At 48.4% G+C, this 27,032-nt stretch overlaps 3 protein-coding genes across 9 annotated transcripts in view; 1 reads left to right on the top strand and 2 right to left on the bottom strand.

The window, feature by feature from the left end:
- Positions 1-17,578, bottom strand: part of LOC147437706 (uncharacterized) — a 154,128-nt gene extending 136,550 nt beyond the window's left edge. Inside the window, exon 1 of the mRNA XM_086487195.1 lies at positions 16,184-17,578. Within this exon, the coding sequence (XP_086343321.1) occupies positions 16,184-17,563 (1,380 nt within the window). The 5' untranslated portion in view covers positions 17,564-17,578. The remainder of the gene's footprint in view (positions 1-16,183) is intronic.
- The window catches only part of LOC147437703 (Protein kinase superfamily protein), a 125,968-nt gene that overhangs the window by 8,984 nt on the left and 89,952 nt on the right, over positions 1-27,032 (top strand). The window lies entirely within an intron of this gene.
- Positions 17,579-18,191, bottom strand: LOC147437705 (uncharacterized; the record flags this gene model as incomplete). The annotated part of the gene is made up of 1 exon (XM_086485912.1): positions 17,579-18,191. A coding segment is annotated over exon 1 (573 nt), but the record flags the coding sequence as incomplete, so codon positions are not given.

Below are 27,032 nucleotides of genomic sequence, written 5' to 3'. Positions count from 1 at the left end.
CAAAGTACTCCAAAATATCCCTGAAGATGCAACTTTATGGCTTGGTTATGGAGCCAGCGGAGGATGTCACTTCACTTGTAAACCGGCTCAAGAGCATTTGCTGTCACGTGCGCACTGCAATTGCGCCACGTGGTAACACTTTGTGAGCCTGTAGCAGGACGTGCATGTCCAGGCCGGTCATAGTTGCATACCCTCTCTTACACAGTACAATCAATTAGCATATATGTACTTTGCCGCGTGTGAACCACCTCTAGCATGACATTATTAATAAGTGGCTTTTAGCATTTTTATGAGATCGTGGTGTCTCTTTCAGCCTACTCGACCTAGATTTTAATACCTTTATAAGCAGCATGATCAGCACCAGTAGAAGCAGAAGAGGCAGTAGAAGAAGAAGGGCTTGCAGCCTCAGTGCTCGCAGGGCCAGTACCTCAGCGTTTTCAGCCCCCTCTCATCAGCGTTTTCAGCCCAGAACAGCCAGCGTTCAGCCGATGATCGTCATCAACATTCAGCCCCTAGCCTCGTCATGGTTGCATATCCTAGCCATCGGCATCGTTAGCGTTTTAGCATTCAGCCATAGCCTCGTCATTGTCTTCGTCGACGACTAGCACCCCTTGTGTTTTGGCTTTGCTCTTGCCTAGCTCAGCATAGGGATCCCCAGTACCCGCAGCACCCCAATACCTTCAGTACCCGCAGTACCCCTATACCCGCAGTACCCCTCAGTGTCCGTAGTACCCTAGTACTCACAGTACCCCTTAGTACCCATCAGTACCTTCAATACCCGCAGCAACTTAGTACCTCAATACCCGCAGTATCCATCAGCACCCCTCAAAATCTACAGCAATACCCAACCCCTCAACATCTAGAGCAGTACCCATTAGCATCTCAGCATCATTAACATTTAGCATCATTGTATCAACATTTGTGCAAGAAATAAAGAAAGTACTTGCTCTGGCAACAAAGCAAGGGTGCCATAGACTTGGGCACCCCAAGTTGGGAATTTGACACGACACACAAGAGAATCACTGAGAATACTTCACAAATTTATCACACTTTAAAAATTGAGTGGATACGGCTTGGCGTAGTTCCGTGCCCAGAGGTATTGGCCCCAAAAGCTGGCACCTATTTCAGTATTTCTTTATTATATTAAAACTTGAGCAAAGTACAATACCGGAAGGGGTCCTCCGTTCTCAGACTTGTGAGAGTGCGTGTGTGCGGAAGTGTGAGAGAGGAGAGAGAGAGAAAGAGACAGTAGACACACAAAATGCTATGGTGTGAGAGGAAGGGGCAATCAGCCCCCCATGACTACCATCAACCACAAGACCTGCAAATACAACAGATGCATATGCAAAGGGTGGCCAGCCCAGAGGCACACTAGCTATACATGCATGCCCTAAACCTGTGAAGCAGCAGAGTGGCGTAAGTCTAACACCCCCTCTCAGCACCGGATGCTGAACAAACCGCATGAAGCCAAAGATGTGAGGCAAATGATGAAGATGTCTGCTGCAACGTCCACTAAAGGACAATACTCCAGCGAACTCCGCGAGTCTAGCAGCAGCCTAGGGTGTCACGACCGCCAAGAAATCTCCATGATAGAGTGCCGTCATGAGCAGTGTAGCAAACTGCTGTACTACGTCGATACAGGGTGAATATATTGTGTGAAGGTCCCGAACTATTGTGTGAAAAATACTCCTTGTCGTAAAAGAAGTGCCAATAGACCTGCAAGTGTCCTGCCCAATAGGATTTGTGGTGTCTGTAGTCAAACTGTTTGGAGAAAATGGGGAAGCCCAGGAACCGTCATGAGAATGACCGGAAGCGTGTCAATGCATGAACCTGTAACCCTGTGTGGCTAGGTGGCTAAGCTGTGTAAAACTCCAGGAAGGCTAGATGTAGCAATCTGCGCCGTAAACGTCCTCTGAAACAAGGAAAGCCAGACTAAACAATTTGCAATGTAGAAGCTACCTGTACCAGGTTACAGTGTCAGTGTCATTTTCACAGGACACACAGTTAGTATAGTTGGCCGAGGCTGGTTCACACTGGACGGACTCTCTTGGCTGGGCAGTGACACGTGGCAGGAGATATGGACGGTGGTCTAGTGGACATCGTGGCCATGTCACCATTACTCAGTTTGGGGATAGATTTAGATGGCTGACATTTATGAGCTGTTGGTGGCTCTTTATGGTTGTACATATGAGTAGTAGCTGTTGGGTCATCGGATCATCTTCCAGATATATGGTCCAACGTCGTCGTTTTGAGTAGCGAGTCTATACACATAGCATGTCTTCACCATCCCTGCACATTTGAGCCTCGACACCCCATTGTACTTGTGAGTCCTGGGCTGGAGCTGAGTGTGCTGCCACGCTAGAGTCTGTATCGGTTCTTTGAGATAGTCGAGTCATATGTTGTGGTCTGCTGTTGTGTCTCTGTGAGCTCAGTTGTTGTCTATTGTTCCTTTGTTTTCAGTCTGTTTTGAGTGAGATTGTCACACACATTGCACTGAGGAGCACCCACTGTAGAGAGCACGACACACTATCGGCGCTACAGGTGCTCTCATTTTGGCGATCACAGTGGGACCTCAACTGAAGTCTCACTCTGTGTCGAGGTACATCTTGAAGCTAGTTGGTTTTTATCTAGCTTTGCCTACTTTGCCTTGCACTGTGTAGCCTTCTGGTCTGGTCCTCTCTCGCCTGGTCCAACTGGTTTGGTCCTCTCTAGCCCTGGTCCAATTAGCTCTCGTCCAGGTCTCGTCCCTCCTCGTCCCTGGTCCAGCCTGGGTCTAGTAAAGTCTAGACGTGTCTTCAGCTAGTAAAAGGTCTTCTTGCCCAAAGCTTGGTTGGATTGGTGGTCGCTGCATGACACATACAAGGCGGTCATTCGAGCGTCAAAGCGACTCATGAGCAAGAGGCCATGGAGGCATTGGCTAGTGTCTTGGCCAAGGTAAACATCAAGTTTCCTACCTTCAAAGGACTCTCTTTAGAAGATGCTGACGACCATGCAAGGAGGTTTGTATCTCTCTGTAGGGTTCGTGGTCTTAATAGAGAAGATACTTATTTGGTACTCTTTCCATCTACCTTGGATGGCTTAGCATACAAATGGTACAGTCAGTTTGCAGAGAACCATTTTGCAACTTGGGCAGCCTTAAGACAACAGTTCTGTGCAGCATTTAGGCCAGGTGACTACTAGGAAAAGGTTTTGGATGAGTTGGCCAATATGGTGCTCCAGCCAGAGGAGCCTTTTGCAGAACTTATGACTAAAACCAAGTCTCTGGTTGCTAAGCTTCCCCAGCAACCCGGTGAATTTATGGTTAAGAAGTGGGTGGAGAAGGCTCTTTCCAAAACTTCTTAGCAAAAACTCCAAGAGAGTCTCCGACCCGAGGCCACTCTGGAGGAGTTCGTCGCAACTGCTACTAGGATAGAGGGGGCTAGGAAGCTGTTCACCACCTCCCTTCACATAGAGACTCCCTCTGTGTTTTCGGAAACTCCTGCTGATCCATTGACTTCTTTGCGTAGAGAACTTGAAGCCCTAAAACTACAAGGTGCTCTTCAAGAAGAGAAATCAATCTCTCTTAGACAGGAGAAACCACCTCATCTTGAGGCTTTGGATCAAATCAAGAGAGAGCTAGAAGAGCTTCGGTCTCAGCAGGAGACGAAAGCTATGGTATGGTGCAACTCGTGTTGCACTCCAGGACATCCTCCACAGGACTTGTCCCCTTCGGGCTTATTGCCACTTTTGTGAAAAGTCTGGGCATGAAGACAAGGATTGCTACTATATCAAGAGATTACGACAAATACAACAAAGTCTAGGTCCTTCTCTCCAACCAGGGCTAGCACCTGCATCCAACATGGTTTCACCCTATGGCCATCAAAACCCGATGCCACCTCTGCTGACAACACCTCCTATGCAAGGTATGCACAACAACTTTGCATCCCCCAGCTTTTATCATGCTAGTACTCCTTCAGTTCCCCAAAGCTTCTACACGTCAGTATCCGGTCCCATGCAGCAAGGATTGAGACCATCTTGCCCCTCAAATAGGCCAATTTTGTACCACAGGTGCGGGGAGTATGGACATTATCATAGCAAATGTCCGTTGCCAGAAGGGTCGACACTGTCTTGAAGCTAAGGATCACTATAGTAAGGACTGCCCAAAACAACGTGCATCCACATCTGCAAGCACAAGCCAGAACCAACAGGAGTTTACATTCCCAAAGGTTAACCTCATCACAATAAGCACCATTCCACAGGCCCCGGGGCGCCTTCCACTCTTGTAGTTGCCTCTCGAGATGGGTTGGATGAGGTGGAAGAGTCGGCTGGTGTGCTTACATGGGGCAAAGAGAGCTGCTCTTGGTCTCAGCCTCCCTGGCGGTCCAATTTTTTTGTCCCCAGTCCCACAAGTGAGTCAAACTCCCTTAGTAGCTGACAAACCAACAGGTAGTACCAAGTGCCAACCTACCTCTCTTCTATCAGATATTGATGGTGCTTTCATGGAAGCAGAGAGGACTTGCAGAAGCTTAAGGTAACGGAGCAAGATCTGATCAAAAGAGAGAAGCCTACAGCAGAGTCTATCTTGAAAAACACCTTTCAGCAAGTGTCACTGTATGACATGCTTCGACTTGATGCAAATTTTCGAAGTGACACCCTTTCCATCATCCAGTCTCTGTATCCTGGTGCAGGGCCTAGTGGCAGGCACCTACCTGTGCAGCCCTTGGAGTCCTATATGATTTCTTATCCAGCTGCTCCCCTCACTGACTACAAAAGTCCTCGTCTCACTGTGTATTCTTGGGCATCATTTCTCAGGCGTCATAGTGGATGGTGGATCTGGGATCAATTTGATGCCCGGATTTACTATGTTGGCCTTAGGTCTGCAGCCTACACGCCCTGCTCCATTCACTGTTACATTGGTGGACTAGAGGATAGTCTACCCTGTGGGCATAGTAGAGAGGGTGCCTCTGAAGGTACAAGACTTCACATTTAACTTGGATTTTGTGGTGGTCAGTCTTCCTCAGGTGGAGGGAGGATTTCCTTTGCTTATTGGTAGACCATGGTTGCGGCATACTAAGGCACTTCATGATCGGGGAAACGACGCCATGTGGATACATACTCCTGGCTCCCCCATGCAACCAATTCAGCTCGAAGGAGGTATGGATCCAGTGGTTCATCACAACTCATTGTCAGTAGAGTCCAACCTCGACCCTGAGCAGCTCATCCAATCTGACGGGTCCGACGAAGACTTGTTGAAGTGGTTGGAAGCTACCAACTCGATGCCATGCTATGTGGTCTCTATTCAAACCCCACCCATGCCGGTGACACTCTCTCTCCCAGCTCCTCAGGCGGACACCAGTGTCCCAAGCCCTACAGTAGAAAGTGTGCCAGTCGAAGAAGTAAGTGTGTTAGTCCCTGATTCCCATGATTCAAGTGTTCCTTAGATGGAAGCCGTCGGCCTTGGTGAACCTATAACACATCACTGAAGGGGGAAGAAATCTCCTCTGCATGAACTCGCCAATGATTCCCCCCTTCCTCTAACATCTCCCAGGTCGGACGTCCCGCCCCCTCAAAAGCACTCTGCTATGTCTGTGTCTGAAGATTTACCCTTTGATGAGCTTCCACCAGGATGGTTACAAGAAGAGTATGCAGAGTTTCCAATCGATCAAACACCAGCCCATGATGTCTCGAAGCTCCAAGAGGCAGCTCACTTCTCAACTTCTCAAGTACCTTCCACAGTTACACCTCCTGACCCGGTCAAAACAATCAACCTGGGCGACCGTGACAACCCTCAGCACGTCCTCTTAGCAGCTTGGTTATGGGAGCATCCCGCATTACTTGATCAGGTAGTTTCTTTTATACACTCTTTTAAAGATGTTTTTGCTTGGTTCTACAAGGATTTGGAAGGGATCCCACCAAAATTGGGTGTCCACACTATCCCTCTGGTTGAAGGGGCTAAGCTTGTCAGAGGCCGAGCTTACAAGCTCAACCCAAAGTATGCAGAGTCTGTTAAGTCAGAGCTCGAAAAAATGCAAGAGGCACGGGATCATTGTACCTGTGAAGCAATCTGAGTGGTTATCACCCATGGTGATAGCCCTAAGCAGTCAAATAAAATCCGTGTGTGCGTAGATTACCGCGCTCTGAACAAGGTAACTATCCCATATGGTTTTCCCACACCTTTCACTGAGCTTGTGCTCGAAGATGTAGCAGGGCATGTATTGTACAGTTTTATGGATGGGTTTAGTGGATACAATCAGTTGGGCATCCATCCAGGTAATCAACTTAAAACGGCCTTTGTGACTCCTTGGGGTATTTTTATCTACACCAGGATGTCGTTTGGATTGAAAAACGCTCCACCTTCCTTCAATTGAGCAGTATATCTTATATTCTGTCCTTTACTTACGGATCATCTTCGCATCTTCATGGACGATTTTTTGACGACTAAAGCTCAATCCTAACAAATGTCACTTTTTGGTCACTGAGGGCACACTTTTAGGCCATGTGGTTTCTGCCAAAGGTTTAGCACCTGACCCAAAGAAGATCGTGGCAATCCTGAAGTTACCACCTCCCATCAATCCGAAAGGTGTTCAGAGCTTTGTAGGCCACACAGGCTATCATCGCAGGTTTATACGAATGTATGCATAGGTGGCTCAACCATTGACTCGGCTGACTAGTGCTACTGTACCCTCTCAATGGTCAAAACCTGAGGCTGAACCATTTGCATACCTCAAAAAACGCCTCACTGAAGCACCTATTTTAGTTGCTCCAGATTGGTCTCTCCCTTTTCATGTGTATACTGATGCCAGTCAACTGGCTGTGGGTGCTGTGCTCACTCAGCCTAGTAAGGAGTACAACCTGGATTGCCTTGTTCACTATGCAAGTTGCCTGCTCACCAAAGCAGAGCGCAACTACAGCACCACAGAAAGGGAAGGTTTGGCTATGGTGTATTCTTTACAAAAGTTTCGTCATTACTTGTTAGGAGTTCACTTCACTATCATCACGGATCATCATGCGCTACGATATCTTCTGAATAAACCCCAAGTTGCAGGGAGAGTCTGGAGGTGGCTACTGATATTCCAGGAGTTCGATTTTGAAGTAGTTCATAGTCCAGGCAAGCGGCACGTCATGGCCGACCATCTATCTCGCATACATACAGGTGAGCCCAATACTAGGGTTGATGATGACTTTCCTGATAGTCATCTCTTTAAGGTCAACACGACCCCAGAATGGTATGGAGATGTGTTACATTTGCTCTCTACTGGCCTATATCCTGAGAATGCTTCTCCCTTGCAAAAACGAAGACTCTTATTGAAGTCTTGACCTTTCTCTTTGATTGGCGGACAACTCTACAAATCTGGGCCAGATGGTGTGCTGCGCAGGTGCGTCTCCCCTCATGAAGTAGACAATATTCTCGAGGATGCACACAGTGGTCCTACAGGTGGCCACTACCCTGGTCATATCACGGTGCAAAAAATTTTACAAACTGGCTTATGGTGGCCCTATATATTTAAAGATGCTATTGCTCATGTCAAGATTTGTGATGTCTGTCAGCGATGTGCGCCCAAGCCTAGCAAGCAATCCAATCGCCCTTTGCAGGTATCTATGGCGTGGTTGCCCTTTGAGCGATGGGGCTTGGACTTTGTTTGTCCAGTTACTCCACCAGCTCAACCTGGCAATCGTAAGTATCTCTTGGTAGCAACGGATTATGCAACAAAGTGGGACGAAGTGGTGGCTACCATTGACTGTACAACCGCTACTGTCGCAAAATTTTTTATATGAAAATATTTTTTGCAGGTTTGGGTGCCCTCTGGAAATCACCAGTGCTTGAGGTAGTCATTTCGTCAACGACCTGATCTCCACACTCCTCACGAACTACAAGCATCACAAATCTTGCCTCTTACTATCCTAGAGCAAATGGGCAAGCTGAGAGCACTAACAAAGTGCTAATCACGCTTCTCAGGAAAGCTTGTCACCTGTATCCAACGTCTTGGGCTCAGGCTATCCTCGACATAGTTTGGGCTTATCGCACCTCATTCAAGGCAACCACTAACTACACCCCCTTCCAGCTAGCTTTCGGTCTAGAAGCAATTGCACCATATGAGTTCAACTCAGGTTCAGCAAGGGTGGGAAGTGTTCGCGTCACAGCGGGGATTGCTTCCGCAAACCTCTCTCGTCTCTCAACGTTAGAAGAAAGCAGGATGTTAGCTTCACATGCTCTCCAAGCCGAACAACTTCGTCGCAAAGCGTGGTATGATCGCCGAATATAATGCAGGGTTCCCTGGTGCTACTCTGTCAAGCGAAGTATCTGAAAAAAGCTAAGAAGCTGGTCCCAGCTTGGCAAGGGCCATTCATGGTACAAGAGATTTTGCCATAGGGGGACTGTCCAGTTAGTCACTCTGGCAGGCGTTCCTTTGCCACTAGTAAATGGATCAAGAATTAAGTGCTATCACTCACTTCCCCGACTCTTTAGAAATCTGGGCATTTTATCCATCCCACCAACCACCTTATGATTGTCCCGTCCTCAGCTCTCTCCGGCTTTCCCATTTCCCTATTTTCAAGTCTTCCTCATGTCAGTCGCATCTCAGTTGTAATCGTTGTTATCTTTAAAATTCTCCTCGTTTGACTGAGTGCATCAATTCTACTCTCCTCTCATTGATAGAATTGGGCTTTTTGGAGTCCTGCTATGATCCAAGGTTATTGCTCTGTTTGTTTCTACTGCCTCTCTCTCCTCATGGATTTGTTGAAGGTCCCAGTTTCAGCTCTCATCGATAGATCTTTGATTATGGTATTATTCCTAACACGTTCAAACCTGCTCCGCTGTATCTCCCTTCCCCTCTCTCTTGTGGTAAGCTCTCACACACACACGTCTAGTTCCTTGCCTTTCTGGTGCGACCTCTTTCGTAGCTTCACTGCTGCTTTACTAGTTCATTGCTCTTCCCCTCGCTCTTACACTTACATTCAAGTTTGCTAGAAGCTGGGAATGGTTGCTCTAGCCTTTCGGATTGCCAGATCCTAGTTATAGGAAGCATGCAAATTTTTATGCTGGCAACACTTTACAACTTCTATTATCTCCCTTTTTCCTTTCTCTCCTTCACATTACAACTTCAATTCTCTCCTATCTCTCTGGTGCACTATATTATATATATCTTCCTTACTTTGCTGCTAATCACCCTACCCTCCAATTCCATCTAATTTCTCCCTCGCCCCTACTTACTAATTCTCCCTCGTCCCTACCCTCTAAACCCCCTCTCGTCCCTACCCACTAAAAACCTCCCCCTTGCCCTACCCTCTACTGCCCTCGCCCCTACCCTAACCAACTCCCCCTCGCCCCTCACCACACCCCCTCGCCCCTACCCTCTACTGCCCTCGCCCCTACCCTCTAAAATCCCCCTCGCCCCTACACTCTAAAAAATCCCCCTTGCCCCTACCCTATACTCCCTCGCCCCCACCCTCTACAACACCCCCCCTCGCCCCTACCCTCTAGACCCCTCCTCGTCCCTATCCTCTAAAAAACCCCCCTCGCCCCTACCCTAAACCCCCCCGCCCCTACCCTCTAAATTACCCCCTCGCCCCTACTCACCAATCCCCTCGCCCTACCCAACCTCTCCCTCTCGCCCCTCACCACAAATCCCTCGCCCCTACCCTAAACCCATTCGCCCCTACCCTGTAAAATCCCCCTCGCCCCTAACCACCTCCCCTCGCCCCTACCCAACATTACCCCCTTGCCCTAAGCACCTCCTCTCGCCCCTACCCATAAAATTCCCCCTCGCCCGTAACCACCTTCCCCTAGCTTCTCACCAATCTCCCTCCCCCCTACCTATCAAATTCCCCCTCCCCCCTAACCACCTCCCCCTCGCCCTCCACTCTAATTCCTCGCCCCTACCTTCTAATTTTCTCAACCGTCACCAATCCACCAGCCCCTGCCCTCTAATTCTCTCGGCCCTACCTCCAATCTCCTACTCGCCCCTATCCGATTTTCCAATCTCGCCTCCTATCTAATACTTGTCGTCCTTACCCTAATCCCCCTAGCGGCTATCCTCGTCCTCTCTGCTATCGCCCCTACCCTAACCCCATCCCCTTGCCCCTCCTACAAGCTATCCCATCCGGTTGCAGCTTTCCACGATTTTCAACTAGGCCAATTTCAAAGAAGAACAAGTGCTTTCACGATTTTCAACCAGGCCCTTTTCAGTTTTACGCGAGCTTGAGGAACACAGCAACGTGTTCAAGCAGAGGCCAAGAACAATCCACTATGGCGGGTACAAGCAAGAAGGCTAGGAAGTCTCGCCAGAGACCCATTGAAACATCTAGAAGTTCTACAAAAGAAGAAGATGTGGAAACTTCTAGCCATGGCCTCACCGATCTGTCCTCCACCGATCACAGTGATGCGAGTTATAAAGCGTATGACTCCGGCTTTGCCTCTGACTCGGACTCAGAGTCTTCTAGCCGACAGGAAGGTGATGTGAAAAAGAAAAAGAAGAAGGCAATCACGCAGGTGCTCAGCCATCAAATTCCTCGGCCTTCTTCTTCCAAAACTCAAACCAAATTCACTTTGAACTTCCATCTGCAGCAGCCTCATCCGTCTCTTCGAGAAGTTTTATCAAAAGATCAACTACATACGCTAGGTCTGTCAGCATTAGTAGAGGCCGATCTGCCTTATGATGTTCCCATGGATATGGTGCATGAGGTTCTCAAGCTTTTTCCCAAAGTAAGAGGGCACCCACTGACTGCTACACGCATTGGTCACGTTTTGGGGATGACAACCTTTCCTGTAGTAAAACCGGCTACGAGAACCTATTCAGAACTTTCGAAAGATGCGACCATTGAGGCATGCAAAGAGCTACTTAGTACTAGTCATGCTGACTATGCAAGAAATAAAAAGCTTTGGGCCATTTTCAAGTATTACTTTTTAATTAGAGCTGCTAAAGTAATCAAGGGTAGATGTGACCTACTATATTCTCGCATTGCGAAGGCCTATACTGCCTCATCCACACCATCCCCTGTGGCTTTCATCAAATTCTATTTACCTCTTTACAGTCGCGGGCAAAACGATTCAGAGCTCAGGTGCAATCTGTGCAATCTAGTTTTCAATGCTTTGCAGCTCCCATGTTGGCCTTGGTCATTAACATACCTGTTAGTCCCATGGATGTGGATGCAGATATGCGGCGTAAAAGCTCTAAGGCAAAAGGGAAAGTTATTGAACAGACAATGGATCTACCTGGGAAGCCTAAGAAAAAGAGGGCAAAGGTAGTGAAGGACACAATAGAATCTTTAATGTCACTGCCAGTTTTGGAAAGCCTGCAGCTTCGAGTGAAGCAACCCGTTCGACGTTCCTCGCATACTTAGGCTACTGGTTCGATGGTAAGTTCAGGTGCTGCAGATAACACTATCCATGTCACAGCTATGGCTTCTACAGTGTGTGTTCCTCTCTCTACTACTGCTATTTTTACTCCTACCACGGTGACTAGCTCCCAAGCCCCAGTGGGAGTTGCTTCTTCTCCTATGCCTAGTCCTGTTGCCACCACTCCCACCGTCTCTACTCCGCCAGAGAGGCATGCTCCCATCCACCACCACGAGCAGTGCCACTTGCCACCCCAATGCCACCAGTTGTACCTCTTGCCAGCTCTCTTCCGCCTGACACTGTTACAGGACCATCCACAGTGTCAGACTCTACATCACTTTTTTGGCTATCTGAGGATATACTGTAGCAGTCCAGGCAAGCCATTGCCACCATTGAGCTTGGAGCAGAGCGGTTGGCAGCTACACACCAACGTCATGCAACTACTTACGTAGCTATGGAGGGATCTCTGCGAGTCGCTGAGAGCGCCATCGCCAATCGGGATGCTACTATTTTTACACTCCAAGAGGCCTTGAAGTTAAAGTCTCAAGTGATTAATGACCTTCAAACTCAGGTACAAGGATTTAGAGAACTGCTCTTACATGAAAATAGGACAACCCAACCTACGATGATGGGTATGGGGTATGGATGGACTGGAGCAGTTACACCAATGCAAAATGCAGCAACGGGTCCTTCTCAGCAATTTATGGGACTCTACTCTACCCATAGACTCCAGTTCAGTACTACAATCAACAGTATCCTCATGGGTTTCAGTCATCACCATTGCCTCAGATGCAGAACGTTACTTGCTACGACGGTATTGCTGGAGCACACCGCCATGGCTGTGTTACTCGACGTCCTCAGTACACTACAGGACAAGTGCTACCCTCTGCCTAGCAGAGGTGGCTGGTCCCTTCCCAGGTGGCCCAATTACGGACAGGAGAGCTCACATACAGCAGGGCCCCACCATCGATTTGATGGCTCCACCTTCAGAGACTGATACTTCGGGTGGTGCGGCGCCTAATCTCTCTCTTGGGTGACTGGGCAGTTTTTTAAATGACAATGATGGGCAGTAGAGGTTTCTTTGTGGTCGATTAGCAGTTTCAGTTGTTTCTCTCACCGAGACGGTGAGCGGTCTTGTGGCGGGTAACCTGTAGCAGGCTACAGTGTCAGTGTCACTTTCACAGGACACACAGTTAGTACAATTGGCCAAGGCTGGCTCACACTGGACTGCAGTGACACGTGGCAGGGGATACGGACGGTGGTCTAGTGGACATCGTGGCCAGGTCACCACCACTCAGTTTGGGGATAGATTTAGATGGCTGACATTTATGAGCCGTTGGTGGCTCTTTATGGTTGTACATATGAGTAGTAGCTGTTGGGTCATCGGATCATCTTCCAAATATATGGTCGAGCGTCGTCGTTTTGAGTAGCGAGTCTATACACATAGCATGTCTTCACTATCCCTGCACATCTGAGCCTCGACACCCCATCGTACTTGTGAGTCCTGGGCTGGAGCTGAGTGTGCTGCCACGCTAGAGTCTGTATCAATTCTTTGAGATAGTCGAGTCATATGTTGTGGTCTGCTGTTGTGTCTCTGTGAGCTCAGTTGTTGTCTATTGTTCCTTTGTTTTCAGTCTGTTTTGAGTGAGATTGTCACGCACATTGCACCGAGGAGCACCCATTGTAGAGAGCACGACACACTATCCGCGCTACACTACCGTAAGCTTACGGCAGTCACGATAGACCGCATGGACCACCACCGGATGGTGTCCTGTTAGTAGGTAGGGTAATCCAAGATGAGGGGAAAGCCAGACTCAACAGTCTGTGCTGTGCAGGACCTCTGAGAAGAGGTGTGGTCAAACCAAGCTATCTGCACTGTAATCATCGTGTATGAAGAAGGGAAGCCAGGCTGAGAGATCCTCTGAGAAGAGGAAAGGCGAGACCAATCTCTCTGTGCGGGCTTGTCTGTATCTCCTGAATCCAATCCTCGGTGTCCACCAAAACAAAATCCGCGCCAACACCGCCACCAAACCGCAACTCTGTGTGGCTCTCAATGTAAACGAGCTGGGAGTGGCCTACTGCCCAGGTCGGGGGATAAGTCTGTTGTAAGGTTACCGAGGGGGTGAGTGTAAGCAACTCTAAAGGTAGCAATCCAAATGATCAGGATTGTAGAAGAGCAACTGCACTACCATCCAACCAAACTCCGGGTGACTCCGAATGTAGTCGCGTAATGATGCCTGATCTCCCGCATCTCGGGGGTAAACTGTACAAGAGAGTCCAAAGCACTGAAGTCCCACTCCAGTCTGTAGATCCAAGCAATGAACCTGTCCAAGAAGAGATTCAAGATCCTCCCCCTAAGTCCATGTAGATGCTCTTGTGTAAGCAAGTGATGTGACGTGTCAAGGTCAAGTGGTAAGTGTCTATCCATCCAAGATGGTGGTGTCTTCTCTGAGAATGTCGGAATCCCATATGCCATGAGCATGGCCATATCTCATGTGAACTCCTCTGATGATTGCATAGGTGTGTCCATAGCAAACCACAAGTCACCACCCCCTCTGGAGTGCGCAACCGCCGAATGATGGCTGGAATGAATGGATCTCCCAAGGATGGTATGCCCGTAGATGATCAAGCCGATGTCGTAGATACCGTGTACTGCAACAATATTGAGAGACCGCATGGACCACCACCGGATGGCGGGCAGGAGGTAACTTTATCCTCTGTAAAAAACACAAGCCAAGAGGCTGCTGTCCACCCAAGAAACGCAACTGCAAGGTGATGAAAATGCTGCTGTCCAGCGATTTTCAGCGTGCTCGTATGCTCCCGCCATTGTCCAGAGTGGTGCAGAGGGTGTGGGGAGGGTGGGGAATCAATGTCACAACCCTAGGTGGGCTGAAAACAGAGAAGACAGCAGGGCTGAAATCTGACGGAGATGGAGAGGATTTGTCGCTGGCAACACACCAGATGCTGAGCCGGGTAAGATAGGCAAGATTTGTAGGGTCCAGGCGAGGGAATAGAGTCCAGACAGGTGTAGGCCGCTCCCGCAAGGTACAAGGGCTTAGCGTTTTCAGAAAATGCAGGAACCACTGAAAAACGCAGCAAGGTTCCAAAAACGCAAGCTGTCCCAAAAAAACGCAGATCTGGCCTAAAAACGCTAGGCAGATATGGTGCGTTTTTGGTGCGAATTGTTGCAGAGGAGGGGGGTGCTTTTGGTAGAAGATGCAGATCTGCGACGCAAAGCCAAAACGTTGGCCTCATCTGCAAAAACGCTGCCTGGTGAAAAACTCCATGCTGAAAATCTGCACTTTTTGCGATGGAATGTTGCAGAACTGCTAGCGCTAGCTTCCAGAAGAGAGATCGTTGGCCGATCTAGTCTCTTAGGAGGAGATCCTGTTGCAGAAGGGCCCTCAACGCTGGCGGCTGATACCATGTGAGTGCACGTGTGGGAGAGAGAGAGAGAGAGAGAGAGAGAGAGAGAGAGAGAGAGAGAGAGAGAGAGAGAGAGAGAGAGAGAGAGAAATGAAATGAAATGATATATTAACGTCTTCAAAAGGCCAAAATGACCTATGAGACCAAGCCGTTACAACATAGTGAATTTGATACCATGTCCGGAATCAAAAAGAACTGAAACAAAATACAATGTGTAGTACAATGAAAGAAGGGGGGGAGATATGGTGGAGATCCATCCTCATCTGCACTCTGGACGTCGAGAGAGTATGGCTCGAATCCTTTGCTGTAGTCTCCGTCGATGTTGTGTAGCTCCTCTCCTCAATCGCGGGCGTCTAGATCTCCCTAGCTCCAATGCTCGCTCGGTCTATGAGAATGCCAGTAGTGGTAGTATGAGTGCGGGAAGAGCTCTGCAATGGTGTCTGCTCCTCTGGGGGTCCAATATCTAGTGTAAAGATATCTGTAATCTGTCTCTAGGACCGTCTCTCTCCAGCTCTCCTCAGTAAAGTGTCTCTGTGCCTGTGTAACTCAAGTAGATACAGTCCAAGACATCTCTGATCCTCATAGCTCATGACCCTAGAGCCAGCCTAGCATATCTGTCTCTGGTAGTATCCCATAGGCTGTGTACAAAGGAGACTGGTCTGGTAAGCGCCTCAATCTCCATAGGGGGGGCAGCTAACTCCGCTCGAATGATATCATGTGGTACGGACGCCTTGGCTCTAATCAACCGAGAGATCAAAGATACCAAGGGCCTCTCCATACGTCTCCAACCATCCTGGCCTACAGAAGGTCCCCAAACCTGCACCCCATATAGCATAGTAGATGCAACCAAAGTATCAAAGAGCCATAGCTTTGTCCTAGGTTCTTGAAACTGAACCTGCGAACACATCCTCTCTAGTCCTCCCAAAGCTGCATAAGCTCTAGTCAGTCCAGTCTCTGTTGCTCTTCTCTAAGAAAATCTCGGCCCAGTGAAGATTGCCCCTAGATAAGTGTACGCATCTGTATATTCCACAATCTCCTGACCATATGTGAAAGTAGGTGCTTATTTCCTGATCCACTGGTGTGGTGTTAAACACCATAACCTTGGTTTTACCAAGGTTTACACACAATCCATTATCCTCTGAAAAACTGTATAGTGCATCCAAATGTCGTTGCATACCCTCCGGTGAGTCAGATATCCATCGTTTACGTGGTTATACGGGTCATACGCCACAAGCCAGGTCGATAAATCTAGAATTCTAATGAAGCCAACACAATATCATCAGCATATAACAAAAATGGGATCCACGTCCCTGCCAGTTGGGCACCTCTGTCACCCTCTCTGTCAATGTAATCAGACACCTCATCAACATACATGCCAAATAGAGTAGGAGACAATGGGCAGCCTGGTTTCACCCCAATAGTAGAGTGAACTAGATCAGATACCCCTTCCGGAGTGTGTACATGTCCCATCACTGATCTATACAAAGCCATAATCCCCCATATCAACTCTATGGGCACCCCCATCTCCTGTAGTTTGCGCATCAATCGAGCTCTCGGTACCATGTCAAATGCTTTGTGGAAATCCACAAAGCTACAATAAATCCGTCTCCCATGTGACCTGCCCTCCTCAATGATGGCTCTGAGTGTCAAAATATGATCAAGAGTGGAGAAACCCCTCCTGAAACGGGCCTGACCCTTTCCCCGTACCCCCTCATCCTCTGCCCAAATACTCAAGCGCTGCTCAAGAATGGATGCATACAACCGTGCCAACGTGTGTCCAACCATAATAATGCGGTAGCTCCCAGGCTTTGTAGGATCCCCTGCCTTGAAGATAGGCACAATAGTAGACAACCTCCAAGTCTTAGGTAACCCCTCACACATGGCACGATTGAACAACACTGCAAGAACCTCCATCAGCATATCCCTAGCATGTATAAAGTGCTCTGCTACTAGACCGTCATGATTATATGCCCTCCCGGTCCTCATCCTGTCAATGGCCCTCTGTACCATCCCAGTGGTAAAGAAGGTGCTCGTAGCTGGGCATGGCTGTGTAGGATCTGGAAAGGGTTCTTGTCCGGGAACCGTATATAACGATGTCACATACTGGCCCCACACATCAGGTGATGTAATCACTGGGGGAGGGGAGTGCTCATGAAAGAGTCGCCATGCCTCTCCTGAATCCCTACTCAAGAACATCTGATATAATTCTCGTTCCATCCGAGCCAGGTAAGCTCGCTTCTTCTGTCGTACAAGGCGCCGGGAAGCAATCCGAGATTGTTTGGAAGTGATGACTCCTAAAAGAAGATCCCACTGAAGCTGGGCTCTCATCTCTCTGCTCTCCTCATCGTACCAACTATTTTGGGGCATGCTCCCAGAATGTGGTCTCCTGGCCGGCTGGGTGTGTGGGTATGGAACTGATGTAGCACCATGTAGTGTCTCAGTTAGTAAAGTGGTACACTCCTCCACTGAGAGGCCTGTACCAGCTTTGCCAGCTGTGCCTTTCCATAGACGGTCCCATATCTCCTCTGTATTAACAGAATCAGTCTCTGGTGTAAATGTATAACGAGTGTGTGACCTGCCTCCTGATGTCTGGGCTGTGCTATACTGGAATGAAACCGATAGTGTCAAGAGAGCATGCTCTACTGCTTTGCCCACTGGCCTTGCTCCCAGAGTGAAATCCTGAATGCAAGGGATAAAGCTCGGCTGTGTCATAACATAGTCCACTGTACTGGTCCCATGTCTGTGTGGAAAACATGTGAAGCCGGCTGCTCTAGGAAATTGCTGTAAGCCGTTAAGTATGGCTAACCCATGTGTAGTCGTCATCTTTGTGAGGTATCTCCCATACTCCGTCTGCTCTTTGTCATGTGAGCGTCTGTCAAGCCCCAACTCCCCCACATCCAGCTCTCTAAGCATCTCATCTGAAGTGCCGTGGAAGACTGTCTGAGAGTTGCCCGTTCGGGCATTGAAGGCCCCTAGGAGGATGATATCACCATCCCTAGAAAACTCCCATATATCATCGTCCAGTATAGACAAAGGCGACTGCCCTTTGAATGCAGCATATACTGACGTACTGGGAGGGAAGTAACATATGGCAATGTACAGAAATCGACATGTGTCAGCTCTCAACCTCACCCACATGTATCTAGCATGCTCATCTCTCCGTACAATTTGTAGTAGTGGCTGTAGCTCCTCTCTAAATAGCACTGCTACTCCTCCTGAACCTCTACTCCCATGCTCAGATCTCGTGAGTGTCCTATGGGCTGTCTCCCATCTATATCCCCCCACATGTGGCATCACCTGTCCAGGTGCTTGGTGAGTCTCCGAGAAGAATACAATGTCCCTGTCTCTGAAATTGTCCTCAAAGGCCCCAACATCCAACCTCATAGACCCATTACAATTCCAAGTAGCCATCTTCAGTGTGGTCCCATAGGTCTCGCATCATCATGTAGGGCGTCTCTCTATAATGACCACTCTTCTTTCTCTGTAAAAAGCGGTCTTCCCTTTTTCTCTTGCGGCCCTAATCTCTGGCATGACATCCTGCATGTGGGCAAGCTGTGAGAGGGTGAGATCGTCACCAAGGAAGATACCGGTCTTTTTGAGAGTCGGCCTCCTTTTCAAAAAGTCCTTCTCCTCAATAGAGGGGAATCGCAATATGAGAGTTCTTCCTCTCGATGTTTCCCCCGTGCACTTTTCTTACCAACTCTCCATGCTCTTGTGTTTGTCGCTTTTTGCATCCCCATTAGTACCATGAGCTGCTGTACTTCCTCATCAATTTTGTCCTGATCGTTGAGGCCGGTAATCCTCACATGCAAAGCCCTCATACGTCTTCGTTGTTCCTCCTCACGTGTCATGTTGATGATGGTGGGAGTGGGGATTGATACCTCCTTGCCTTTGCCCTTCTTTGCGACCCGAAATCCACTTCTCCGCTTCCTCCACTTTCTTATGGGTTTTGGTAATCATATCTGTCCATGAAGACGTTTTTGCTTCCTGTTGTTTCTCCTCTTCCTTAATGGCTTGCATTTGCTCTTTGATTACCTTAAGTTCTTCTATCACTGAGGGTTGGATTTCTCCCTCTTCTAGTCCACCATTGACTCTTGCCTTGGCTAGGTCTCTCTGAGGGCTGAAATGTGATTCTTGAGGTCTTCAATTTCGGCCCGATGCTCCATTTTCTCCACAGTTCGAAGCTCGGCCTCACTGATTTTGTACTGAAGAAAGACCGCCTTCTCCATCTTCCCCTCTTCCATCTTTGTCTTGTACGCCTTCATCTCCTTTTCCACGTTTGCTGACCTCTTGCTGGTAGCCATAAAAGTTGATTTCTTCATTGCTGGTGATGCCATTGCATGCAAACTACTCAAGGGGGAGGGGCTAGAGCTCTCGAGAAGTGCTAGGTTTGCACTCATGACCTCCATCACAAGACGGCCACACTAAACACAACTGTTTCCATAACTTTCCACACTTATGCATACATTTTCTCCCGCATCAAGCATACATTTCGCATACAACCCCCCCCCCCCCCCCCCCCCCCCCCCCCCCCCGCAGTTTCTGTGAATTTCTAAATTTTCTGCTCTGAATTTGTGAATTTTCTAAATTTCTGAAATTCTCTGCTCTGAATTGGGCACAACATATACCAGTGTCGAAAGCAAAAGACGTAGCCCCAGCGGGGCTTGCTCCCAAACTGCACCTGTAATGGCAGAGAATGTACGTGGCCCCCAGTAGGGTCAGCTCGCTGTTGATGTAAGCCCTCTCAGGGCACTGACTCAATCTTGCACGCGGCCCCCTCTGTGGGAGAAGCTCGCGGCGTGCACTACTCTCTGTCGAGCAACAATCCCTTGCTGTCCGCACTTACGCTGTGGGACTGGCCCGCTACCTGCTGTTGCGCACAACCTGTCACGCAGAGGACGCTGCCCTGCTGGCTGCTGTGTTAAGACCTGCACCTGGAAATAAGTGAGGCCAGCAAATGGAGAAACGATACGCATCCAGTCCAAGCTCTTCACATTGGCGATATCCTCCTTGAATTTGTGAAAGTGATCACATGCTATAGCGGGTGCACTTCCATCAAAGAGAGAGAGAGAGAGAGAGAGAGAGAGAGAGAGAGAGAGAGAGAGAGAGAGAGAGAGTGAGTAGACAAAACAAAACGCTATGGTGTGAGAGGAGGGGGCGATCAGCCCCCCATGACTACCATGAACCACAAGACCTGCAAATACAACAAATGTGATGTGGGTACCCCCCCGGCTCCATATATAGGTGCCAAAGGGGGAGGTAGGGCAATATCTCAGAAAACCCCACGACCCAGCATAAGATGATATATAGGAAATATATGAGGGCGCCCGGACAAAGTGGGCGGCCGGACAGTGCAAAGAAAATGCATATGCAAAGGGTGGCCAGCCCGGAGGCACACTAGCCGTACATGCATGCCCTAGACCTGTGAAGCAGTAGTGGTGTAAGTGTAACAAAACTCTGCGTCTAGATGCCTTGAAGAGTGAGGCCCCTAGGGCTTATTTATTCTTACAAGAGATGCCCAAAAGCAGAGCCCCAAAAGCTTTCAAACTTAAAATCAAAAAGTCCCAAAATCATGTGGTCAAAAATCTTCCAGAAAAAGCACTCAACGCAATTTACGAAAATCCATACAGGCTGCCACGTCTGTACCCGTCAATGCAAATCCAAGAAATCTGTACTCTGTCCACGTCAGCAGTCATCGCAAATCGAGGAAATCCATACTGCTGCCATGTGGCATCTATCAGTGTGAAATCCGAGCTGCCTGTCTGTACCGTTTTTTGCCACGTTATCAACTATGTCCGCAGGTGGTCATGCCACGTCACCATTTTGTGACATACCTCCCTCTTGAAAGAATTGTAATCGGCCTCGATTACGCCTGCAAAATAGACATAAGCCATAAACCAGTTCAACAGACACTCACTCTAAGTATAGACACACTAGACGACACAAATCCAGTACTTGTACAAAGACAACAATCACATCACATCACATTCAGATCACATTCAAATCACATTCAAATCATATCACGTAGATTCTAGGACCGTGATTCTTGGCAACGTATTTAGCAATATCTAGATCCACACCGAACCTCACTAATGTTGATTTAACTAATCCCATATTGCGATCACGTCCATCGATTCCGTTCTGATCTAGGACCATGATTCCTGGCAACGTATTTAGTAATCGCATCTAGATCCATCCCGGATCTCATTGATGTCGGATTAACTAATCCCATATTGCGTGTTGTACTCAAGCATCCATCCATACTCAAGCACTGTCGTGTTGTAGCATGCTACAGTGTCACTTTCACAGGACACACAGTTAGTACAATTGGTCTGGTCTGGTTCACACTGGACGAACTATTTGGGCTGGGTAGTGACACGTGGCAGGGATACGGACGGTGGTCTAGTGGACATCGTGGCCAAGTCACCACCACCACTCAGTTTGGAGATAGACTTGCGCCATTGGTGGCACTTTATGGTGCTACATGTGAGTAGTAGCTGTTGGGTCAGGATTATCATCTTCTTCATATATGGTCCAGCATCGTCGTCTAGAGGAGCGGGTCTATACACAGCACGTCTGCACCATCCCTGCACATCTGAGCCTCGACACCTCCATTGTATCCGTGAGTCCTGGGCTGGAGCTGAGTGTGTTGCCATGCCAGAGTCTGTATCGATCCTTTGAGATACACGAGTCCAGTTCATATGTTTGGGTCTGCTACCGTGTCTCTGTGTTGATCAGCTCTTATCTATCGTTTCCTTTGTTTTCATTCTGTTTTGAGTGAGATGTCACACACATTGCACTAAGGAGCACCCTTGTAGAGTGCACGACACACTATCCGCGCTACAGGTGCTCTTATTTTTGGCACGCCCGGTGGGACCTCAACTGAAGTCTCACTCTCTGTTGAGGTGCAAATCGAGGAGCTAGCTGGGTTTTACCTAGCCTCGCCTACTTCGCCTTACCCAGTGAGCTTGTTGGTTTGGTCCTCTCTCGCCCTGCTGGTCTCGTCCTCTCTCGCCCGGGTCCAACCAGCTCTCGTCCCTGGTCTAGTCCGTCCTCGTCCTTGGTCCAGCCAGGTGGTCTAGTCACTCACCCTGGTCTAGTAGAGTCTACACCTGTGTTCAGCTAGTTAAAGGTCTTCTTGCCCAAAGCTTGGTCGGGTTTGTGGTCACTGCATGACACATACAAGGCGGTCATTAGAGCGTCAAAGCGCACTGCTGAGTCCCTTGAAGTACTACAACAAAAGACGTCAACCCTTGGTACCTAGTAGAAGTCCAACCTCATCACCCATACCTCCATCCGGTTCTACATCTTCCAGGTCACCTTCCCCAGTAAAGCTCTCTCCAATTTTGTTACAGCAAGCTATTCAGGAGCAGGCTCCTGAGCAAGAGGCCATGGAGGGGTTGGCGAGCGTTTTGGCCAAGGTAAACATCAAGTTTTCTACTTTCAAGGGAGTCTCCTTAGAGGATGCAGACGACCATGCAAGGAGGTTTGTATCTCTCTGTAGAGGTCGTGGTCTTAATAGAGAAGATGCTTATTTGGTACTCTTTCCATCTACCTTGGATGGCTTAGCAGACAAGTGGTACAGTCAGTTTGCAGAGAACCATTTTGCAACTTGGGCAGCTTTAAGACAACAGTTCTGTGCAGCATTTAGGCCAGGTGACTTCCAGGAAAAGGTTTTGGATGAGTTGGCCAACATGGTGCTCTAGCCAAAGGAGACTTTTGCGGAACTCATGACTAAAACCAAGTCTCTGGTTGCCAAGCTTCCTCAGCAACCAGGGGAATTTATGGCTAAGAAGTAGGTGGAGAAGACTCTTCCCAAAACTTCCCCAGCAAAAACTCCGAGAGAGTCTCCGACCTGACGCCACTCTGGAGAAGTTTGTCACGGGTGCTACTAGGATAGAGGGAGCTAGGAAGCTGTTCACCAACTCTCCTCAGGTAGAGACCCCTTCAGTGTTTTCGGAAAGTCCTTCTGATCCGTTAACTTCTTTACGCAGGGAACTGGAAGCCCTAAAGTTACAACGAGCTCTTCAAGAGGAGAGGTCCTTCTCTCTTAGACAAGAGAAGCCTCCACATCACTAGGCATTGGAACAAATCAAGCGCGAGCTAGAAGAGTTCAAGTCTCAGCAGGAGACTAAGGCTATGGTTTGGTGTAGCTCATGCCGCTTCCAGGGCACCCTCCACATGAGTGCCCCCTTCGGGTTTACTGCCACTTCTGTGAAAAGTCTGGACATGAGGACAAGGACTGCTACTACCTCAAGGGATTGCGACAAATACAGCAAAGTCTTGGTCCTACTCTTCAACAAGGGCCAACACTTGCGTGCAAGGTATTCAAAGTACTTTTCCGTCTCAGAGCTTTTATCATACCCATGCTCCCTCATCACCTCAAAGCTTCTACACCTCCACCTCCAACTCCATGCACCCGGAGCAAGGACCACCTCGCCCTTCAACTCGCCCATTGAATCGGCCCATTTTGTGCTACATATGCGGAAAATATGGTCATTACCAAAGCAATTGCCCTCTGCCCGAAGGGTCCCCTTCTTGCGTCGTTGCCCTGAAATGAAGGATCACTACAGAAAGGATTGCCCTAAAATTTGTGCATCCACGGCTTCGAACCCAAGTGAAAGCCAAAATGAGTTTACCTTTCCCAAGCTCAATTTGATAGTAGTTAGCACCGTTCCTCAGCCGCCCCCTTCTACCCACGTGGTTACCCCTCAAAATAAGGTGCAGTTGGTAGAGGAGCCATCGGGTGTCCTCACTCGGGCCCAGAGAGCCGCTCTCGGTCTTAGCATTCCAACAAGTTCAGCTCCCCCACACATTCTTACAACAGTGGATACCCTTTCCTTCAACTGTTGACAAGCCATCCCCCAGTGCCAAGAAAGAATCCAAATCTTTGCTCTCCGATATTGATGAAGCCTTCTTGGAAGCAGTGGCTGATCCTGTGCGCTCCACCTGTGTGTTGTGTATGATGCCGGGCTTGCTCCTCTACGTGCGCGTATACTCCAACTGTGCAAGTTGTGCAATGTTTTTAACCCCACTTTTGAGGCATGTAAGGTCATCGTTGGGCCTCGCACCTGCTTCACGAAAGATGTACGGATGCGGTACCTAGTGGTTTTCTTTCACAGTTTTTCAGTATTCCTCTCACCGAGACGGTGAGTGGTCTTGTGGCGGGCAACCTGTAGCAGGCTATAGTGTCACTTTCACAGGACACACAGTTAGTACAGCTGGTCTGGTCTGGTTCACACTAGACGGATTCTGTGGGCTCTGCAGTGGCACGTGGCAGGGATACGAACGGTGGTCTAGTGGACATCGTGGCCAGATCACCACCACCACTCAGTTTGGAGATAGACTTGCGCCGTTGGTGGCTCTTTATGGTGGTACATGTGAGTAGTAGCTGTTGGGTATGGATTATCATCTTCTTCATATATGGTCCAGCGTCGTCGTCTAGAGGAGCGGGTCTATACACAACACGTCTGCACCATCCCTGCACATCTGAGCCTCGACACCTCCATTGTATCCGTGAGTCCTGGGCTGGAGCTGAGTGTGCTGCCACGCCAAAGTCTGTATCGGTCCTTTGAGATAGTCGAGTCCAGTCCATATGTTCTGGTCTGCTGCTGTGTCTCTGTGTTGATCAGCTGTTAGCTTTTGTTTCCTTTGTTTTCATTCTGTTTTGAGTGAGATGTCACGCACATTGCACTGAGGAGCACCCACTTTAGAGAGTGCGACACACTATTCGCGCTACACGTGTGCGAGTAATCATTTCCGGGGATCTCAATCCATCAATCACACATTGAGTTCATACTGAACAGAGTGGTTCAATCATTCAGTTCTAGTTGCATGGCCATCTCATCCCGTAGGAACTCTTGATGCACGTATGACAACTCCATCGAATCATTCGTGATTCAAAATTCATGATTCGTTATCGGGTTCATTCGGGAGCTGTCATTGCGCCAAAATCATCATCATCTCATTCTCGATCTTGTTATCTGCACACAAATAGCAAGCTCTTCCATAAAACATTAATTTCATACATAAATGGGATTCATCTTCGGAAATCCCTATTTCAAAGCTCTTAATTCACACACTTAGTTCATACTGAACACAGTGTTTCAATCATCTAGTCATCTCATCCGTCTAGAAGTCTTGATGCACCTAGATTCTTATGTAGCCATCTCATCCGGCAGGAACTCTTGATGTGCTCACAATAGTATCTACTCATCTCATTCATATGGGAATCTTGATGCACTAGAATCATCATCATTCATTAAAAGTTCATGATTCTTATCTCGAATCATGATCGGGTTCATTCCGGAGGTGTCATCGCTCCCAATTCATCATCATCTTATTCCCAATTTAACTTGCAAAACAGACAGAATATTAAGCAAATGGTTGACTTCGATGCAAAAGAGCCGAAGTCCAGTTCCATGTTTCCAAATGCTTTCATATGCATGTTCCTCGCTCCTACTAGTTATTTGCACACAGACAACAAGATATCGGTATCCCTTTCAAATTTCTTTCCAAAATTTATTCTGGAGCGAGTATCTTCTCGATCTATAATATCCTCTGAGAGGTGTTATCTCTGTTAGATTCTCCACGAGAACCCATGTGTAATCTGGGATTCTTTATGGCTTATGCCCTGTAAGACAGGGCGATGAAGACGGGAGCGTGCTCGATGCGTGATGAAGTAAGGGTGGGAGTGTCTAATAAGTGCGAGGTCGGGACACGAAGGTTCTTCAATAACAATTTCGAAAGTGCGGTGCTTTCTGCTCTTTGGTAGGATCGGTATGCTTTGAGAAAAGCACACGCCTGATGCTCTGATACCACTGCCACAGACTTGGGAATCCCAAGTTGGGAATCCCACACGACACATGAGAGAATCACTGAAAATACTTCAGGACTTTATCACACTTAAAAAATAGAGTCGACACGGCCCGACGCAGTTCCGTGCCTAGAGGTATTTGCCCAAAAACCTGGCGTCCCTTTTGGTATTTCTTTATTATATTAAAACTTGAGCAAAGTACAACACCCGAAGGGATCCCCTGCTCTTAGAATGTGCGTCCAGATGCCCTGAAGAGTGAGGCCCCTAGGGCTTATTTATTCTTACAAGGGATGCCCAAAAGCAACGCCCCAAAAGCTTCCAAACTTTAAAGCAAAAAGTCCCAAAATCATATGGTCATAGATCTGCCAGAAAAAGCACTCAGCGCAATTTAGAGAAATTTGTACAGGGTGCCACGTCAACACCTGTCAGCGCAAATCCAAGAAATCCGTACTGTTGCCACGCGGCATTTGTCAGCGTGAAATCCGGATTGCTTGTCTGTACTGTTTTTTGCCACATCATCAACTCTGTCCGCGGGTGGTCATGCCACGTTACCATTTTGTGACAAAGGGGCTCCTTGAGGGTTTGGGACCGGACATTTGGTGTCATCTCTTTTCTCTCTCTCTTGTGTCCATTCAGTTCAGTTCATCCAAGTGAAGTAAAGTGTCCCTTGTGTTTGTTCGGAGTACTAGATCTGAGAACACTTCCATTGCACCTGACATTGGTATCAGAGCTCTGTGCGTGCTTCGGCTTCGTGAACACAAGGGAAGAACCAAGTACCCAAATACCCAAGAACCATCAAGAACCTAGGCAGAACCAAGAACCCAAAGAACCTCTCTCAGTTTTTTTTCCTCAAAGAATCCTCATGTCCCGATGCGGAACTTATTAGCCATTGCGACCCTTAGTCCATTGCGCATCGGGCGCGCTCCCGCCTTCATCGTTATGTCTTTGAACGAAGATCCACATCAGATACACGAAAATCCAGACCTCGAGTACCAAGATCTACTTGCCTCCTATGCGGATATTGAAGGAGTTGGAGACAGGATCCCTAACCCTCTTCTACATTGGCATTCGCATGTAGCGTTCATCCACTTTCATCGACAAGAAACCCTTGGATACACCTCCGAGCACCCTTACCTTTCATCTTCACCCGCAATGTTTTCACGACAGGACTATCCGAGTGGTAGTTCTTGCTCGTAAGGCAGACTCAGCATCAAGGCTGATATTCTGCGACAACAGTAAGTCTACCTAGTAACTCGTATAGTATCCACAAGTTTGGAGGGGTTTTCATCGGTTTATGCATCAGAAGTATTTATAGAAGTGTGGCAGTTGTGCCTCACCTTTAACAGGGGGGATGTCACATGCGCACTGCAATTGGGCTACGTGCACAAGCTTCTGCTACAGTCTAGCATCAGTCTTAGTTTAGCTTAGGACCTAGCCTGGCACTTTGTGAGCCTCTAGTAGGACGTTTATGTCTAG

Source organism: Adiantum capillus-veneris, chromosome 17, assembly GCF_014529385.1.
Source record: "Adiantum capillus-veneris isolate H3 chromosome 17, ASM1452938v2, whole genome shotgun sequence".
NCBI classification, from domain to species: Eukaryota; Viridiplantae; Streptophyta; class Polypodiopsida; order Polypodiales; family Pteridaceae; genus Adiantum; species Adiantum capillus-veneris.
This window is presented reverse-complemented; position numbering and strand designations above follow the sequence as displayed.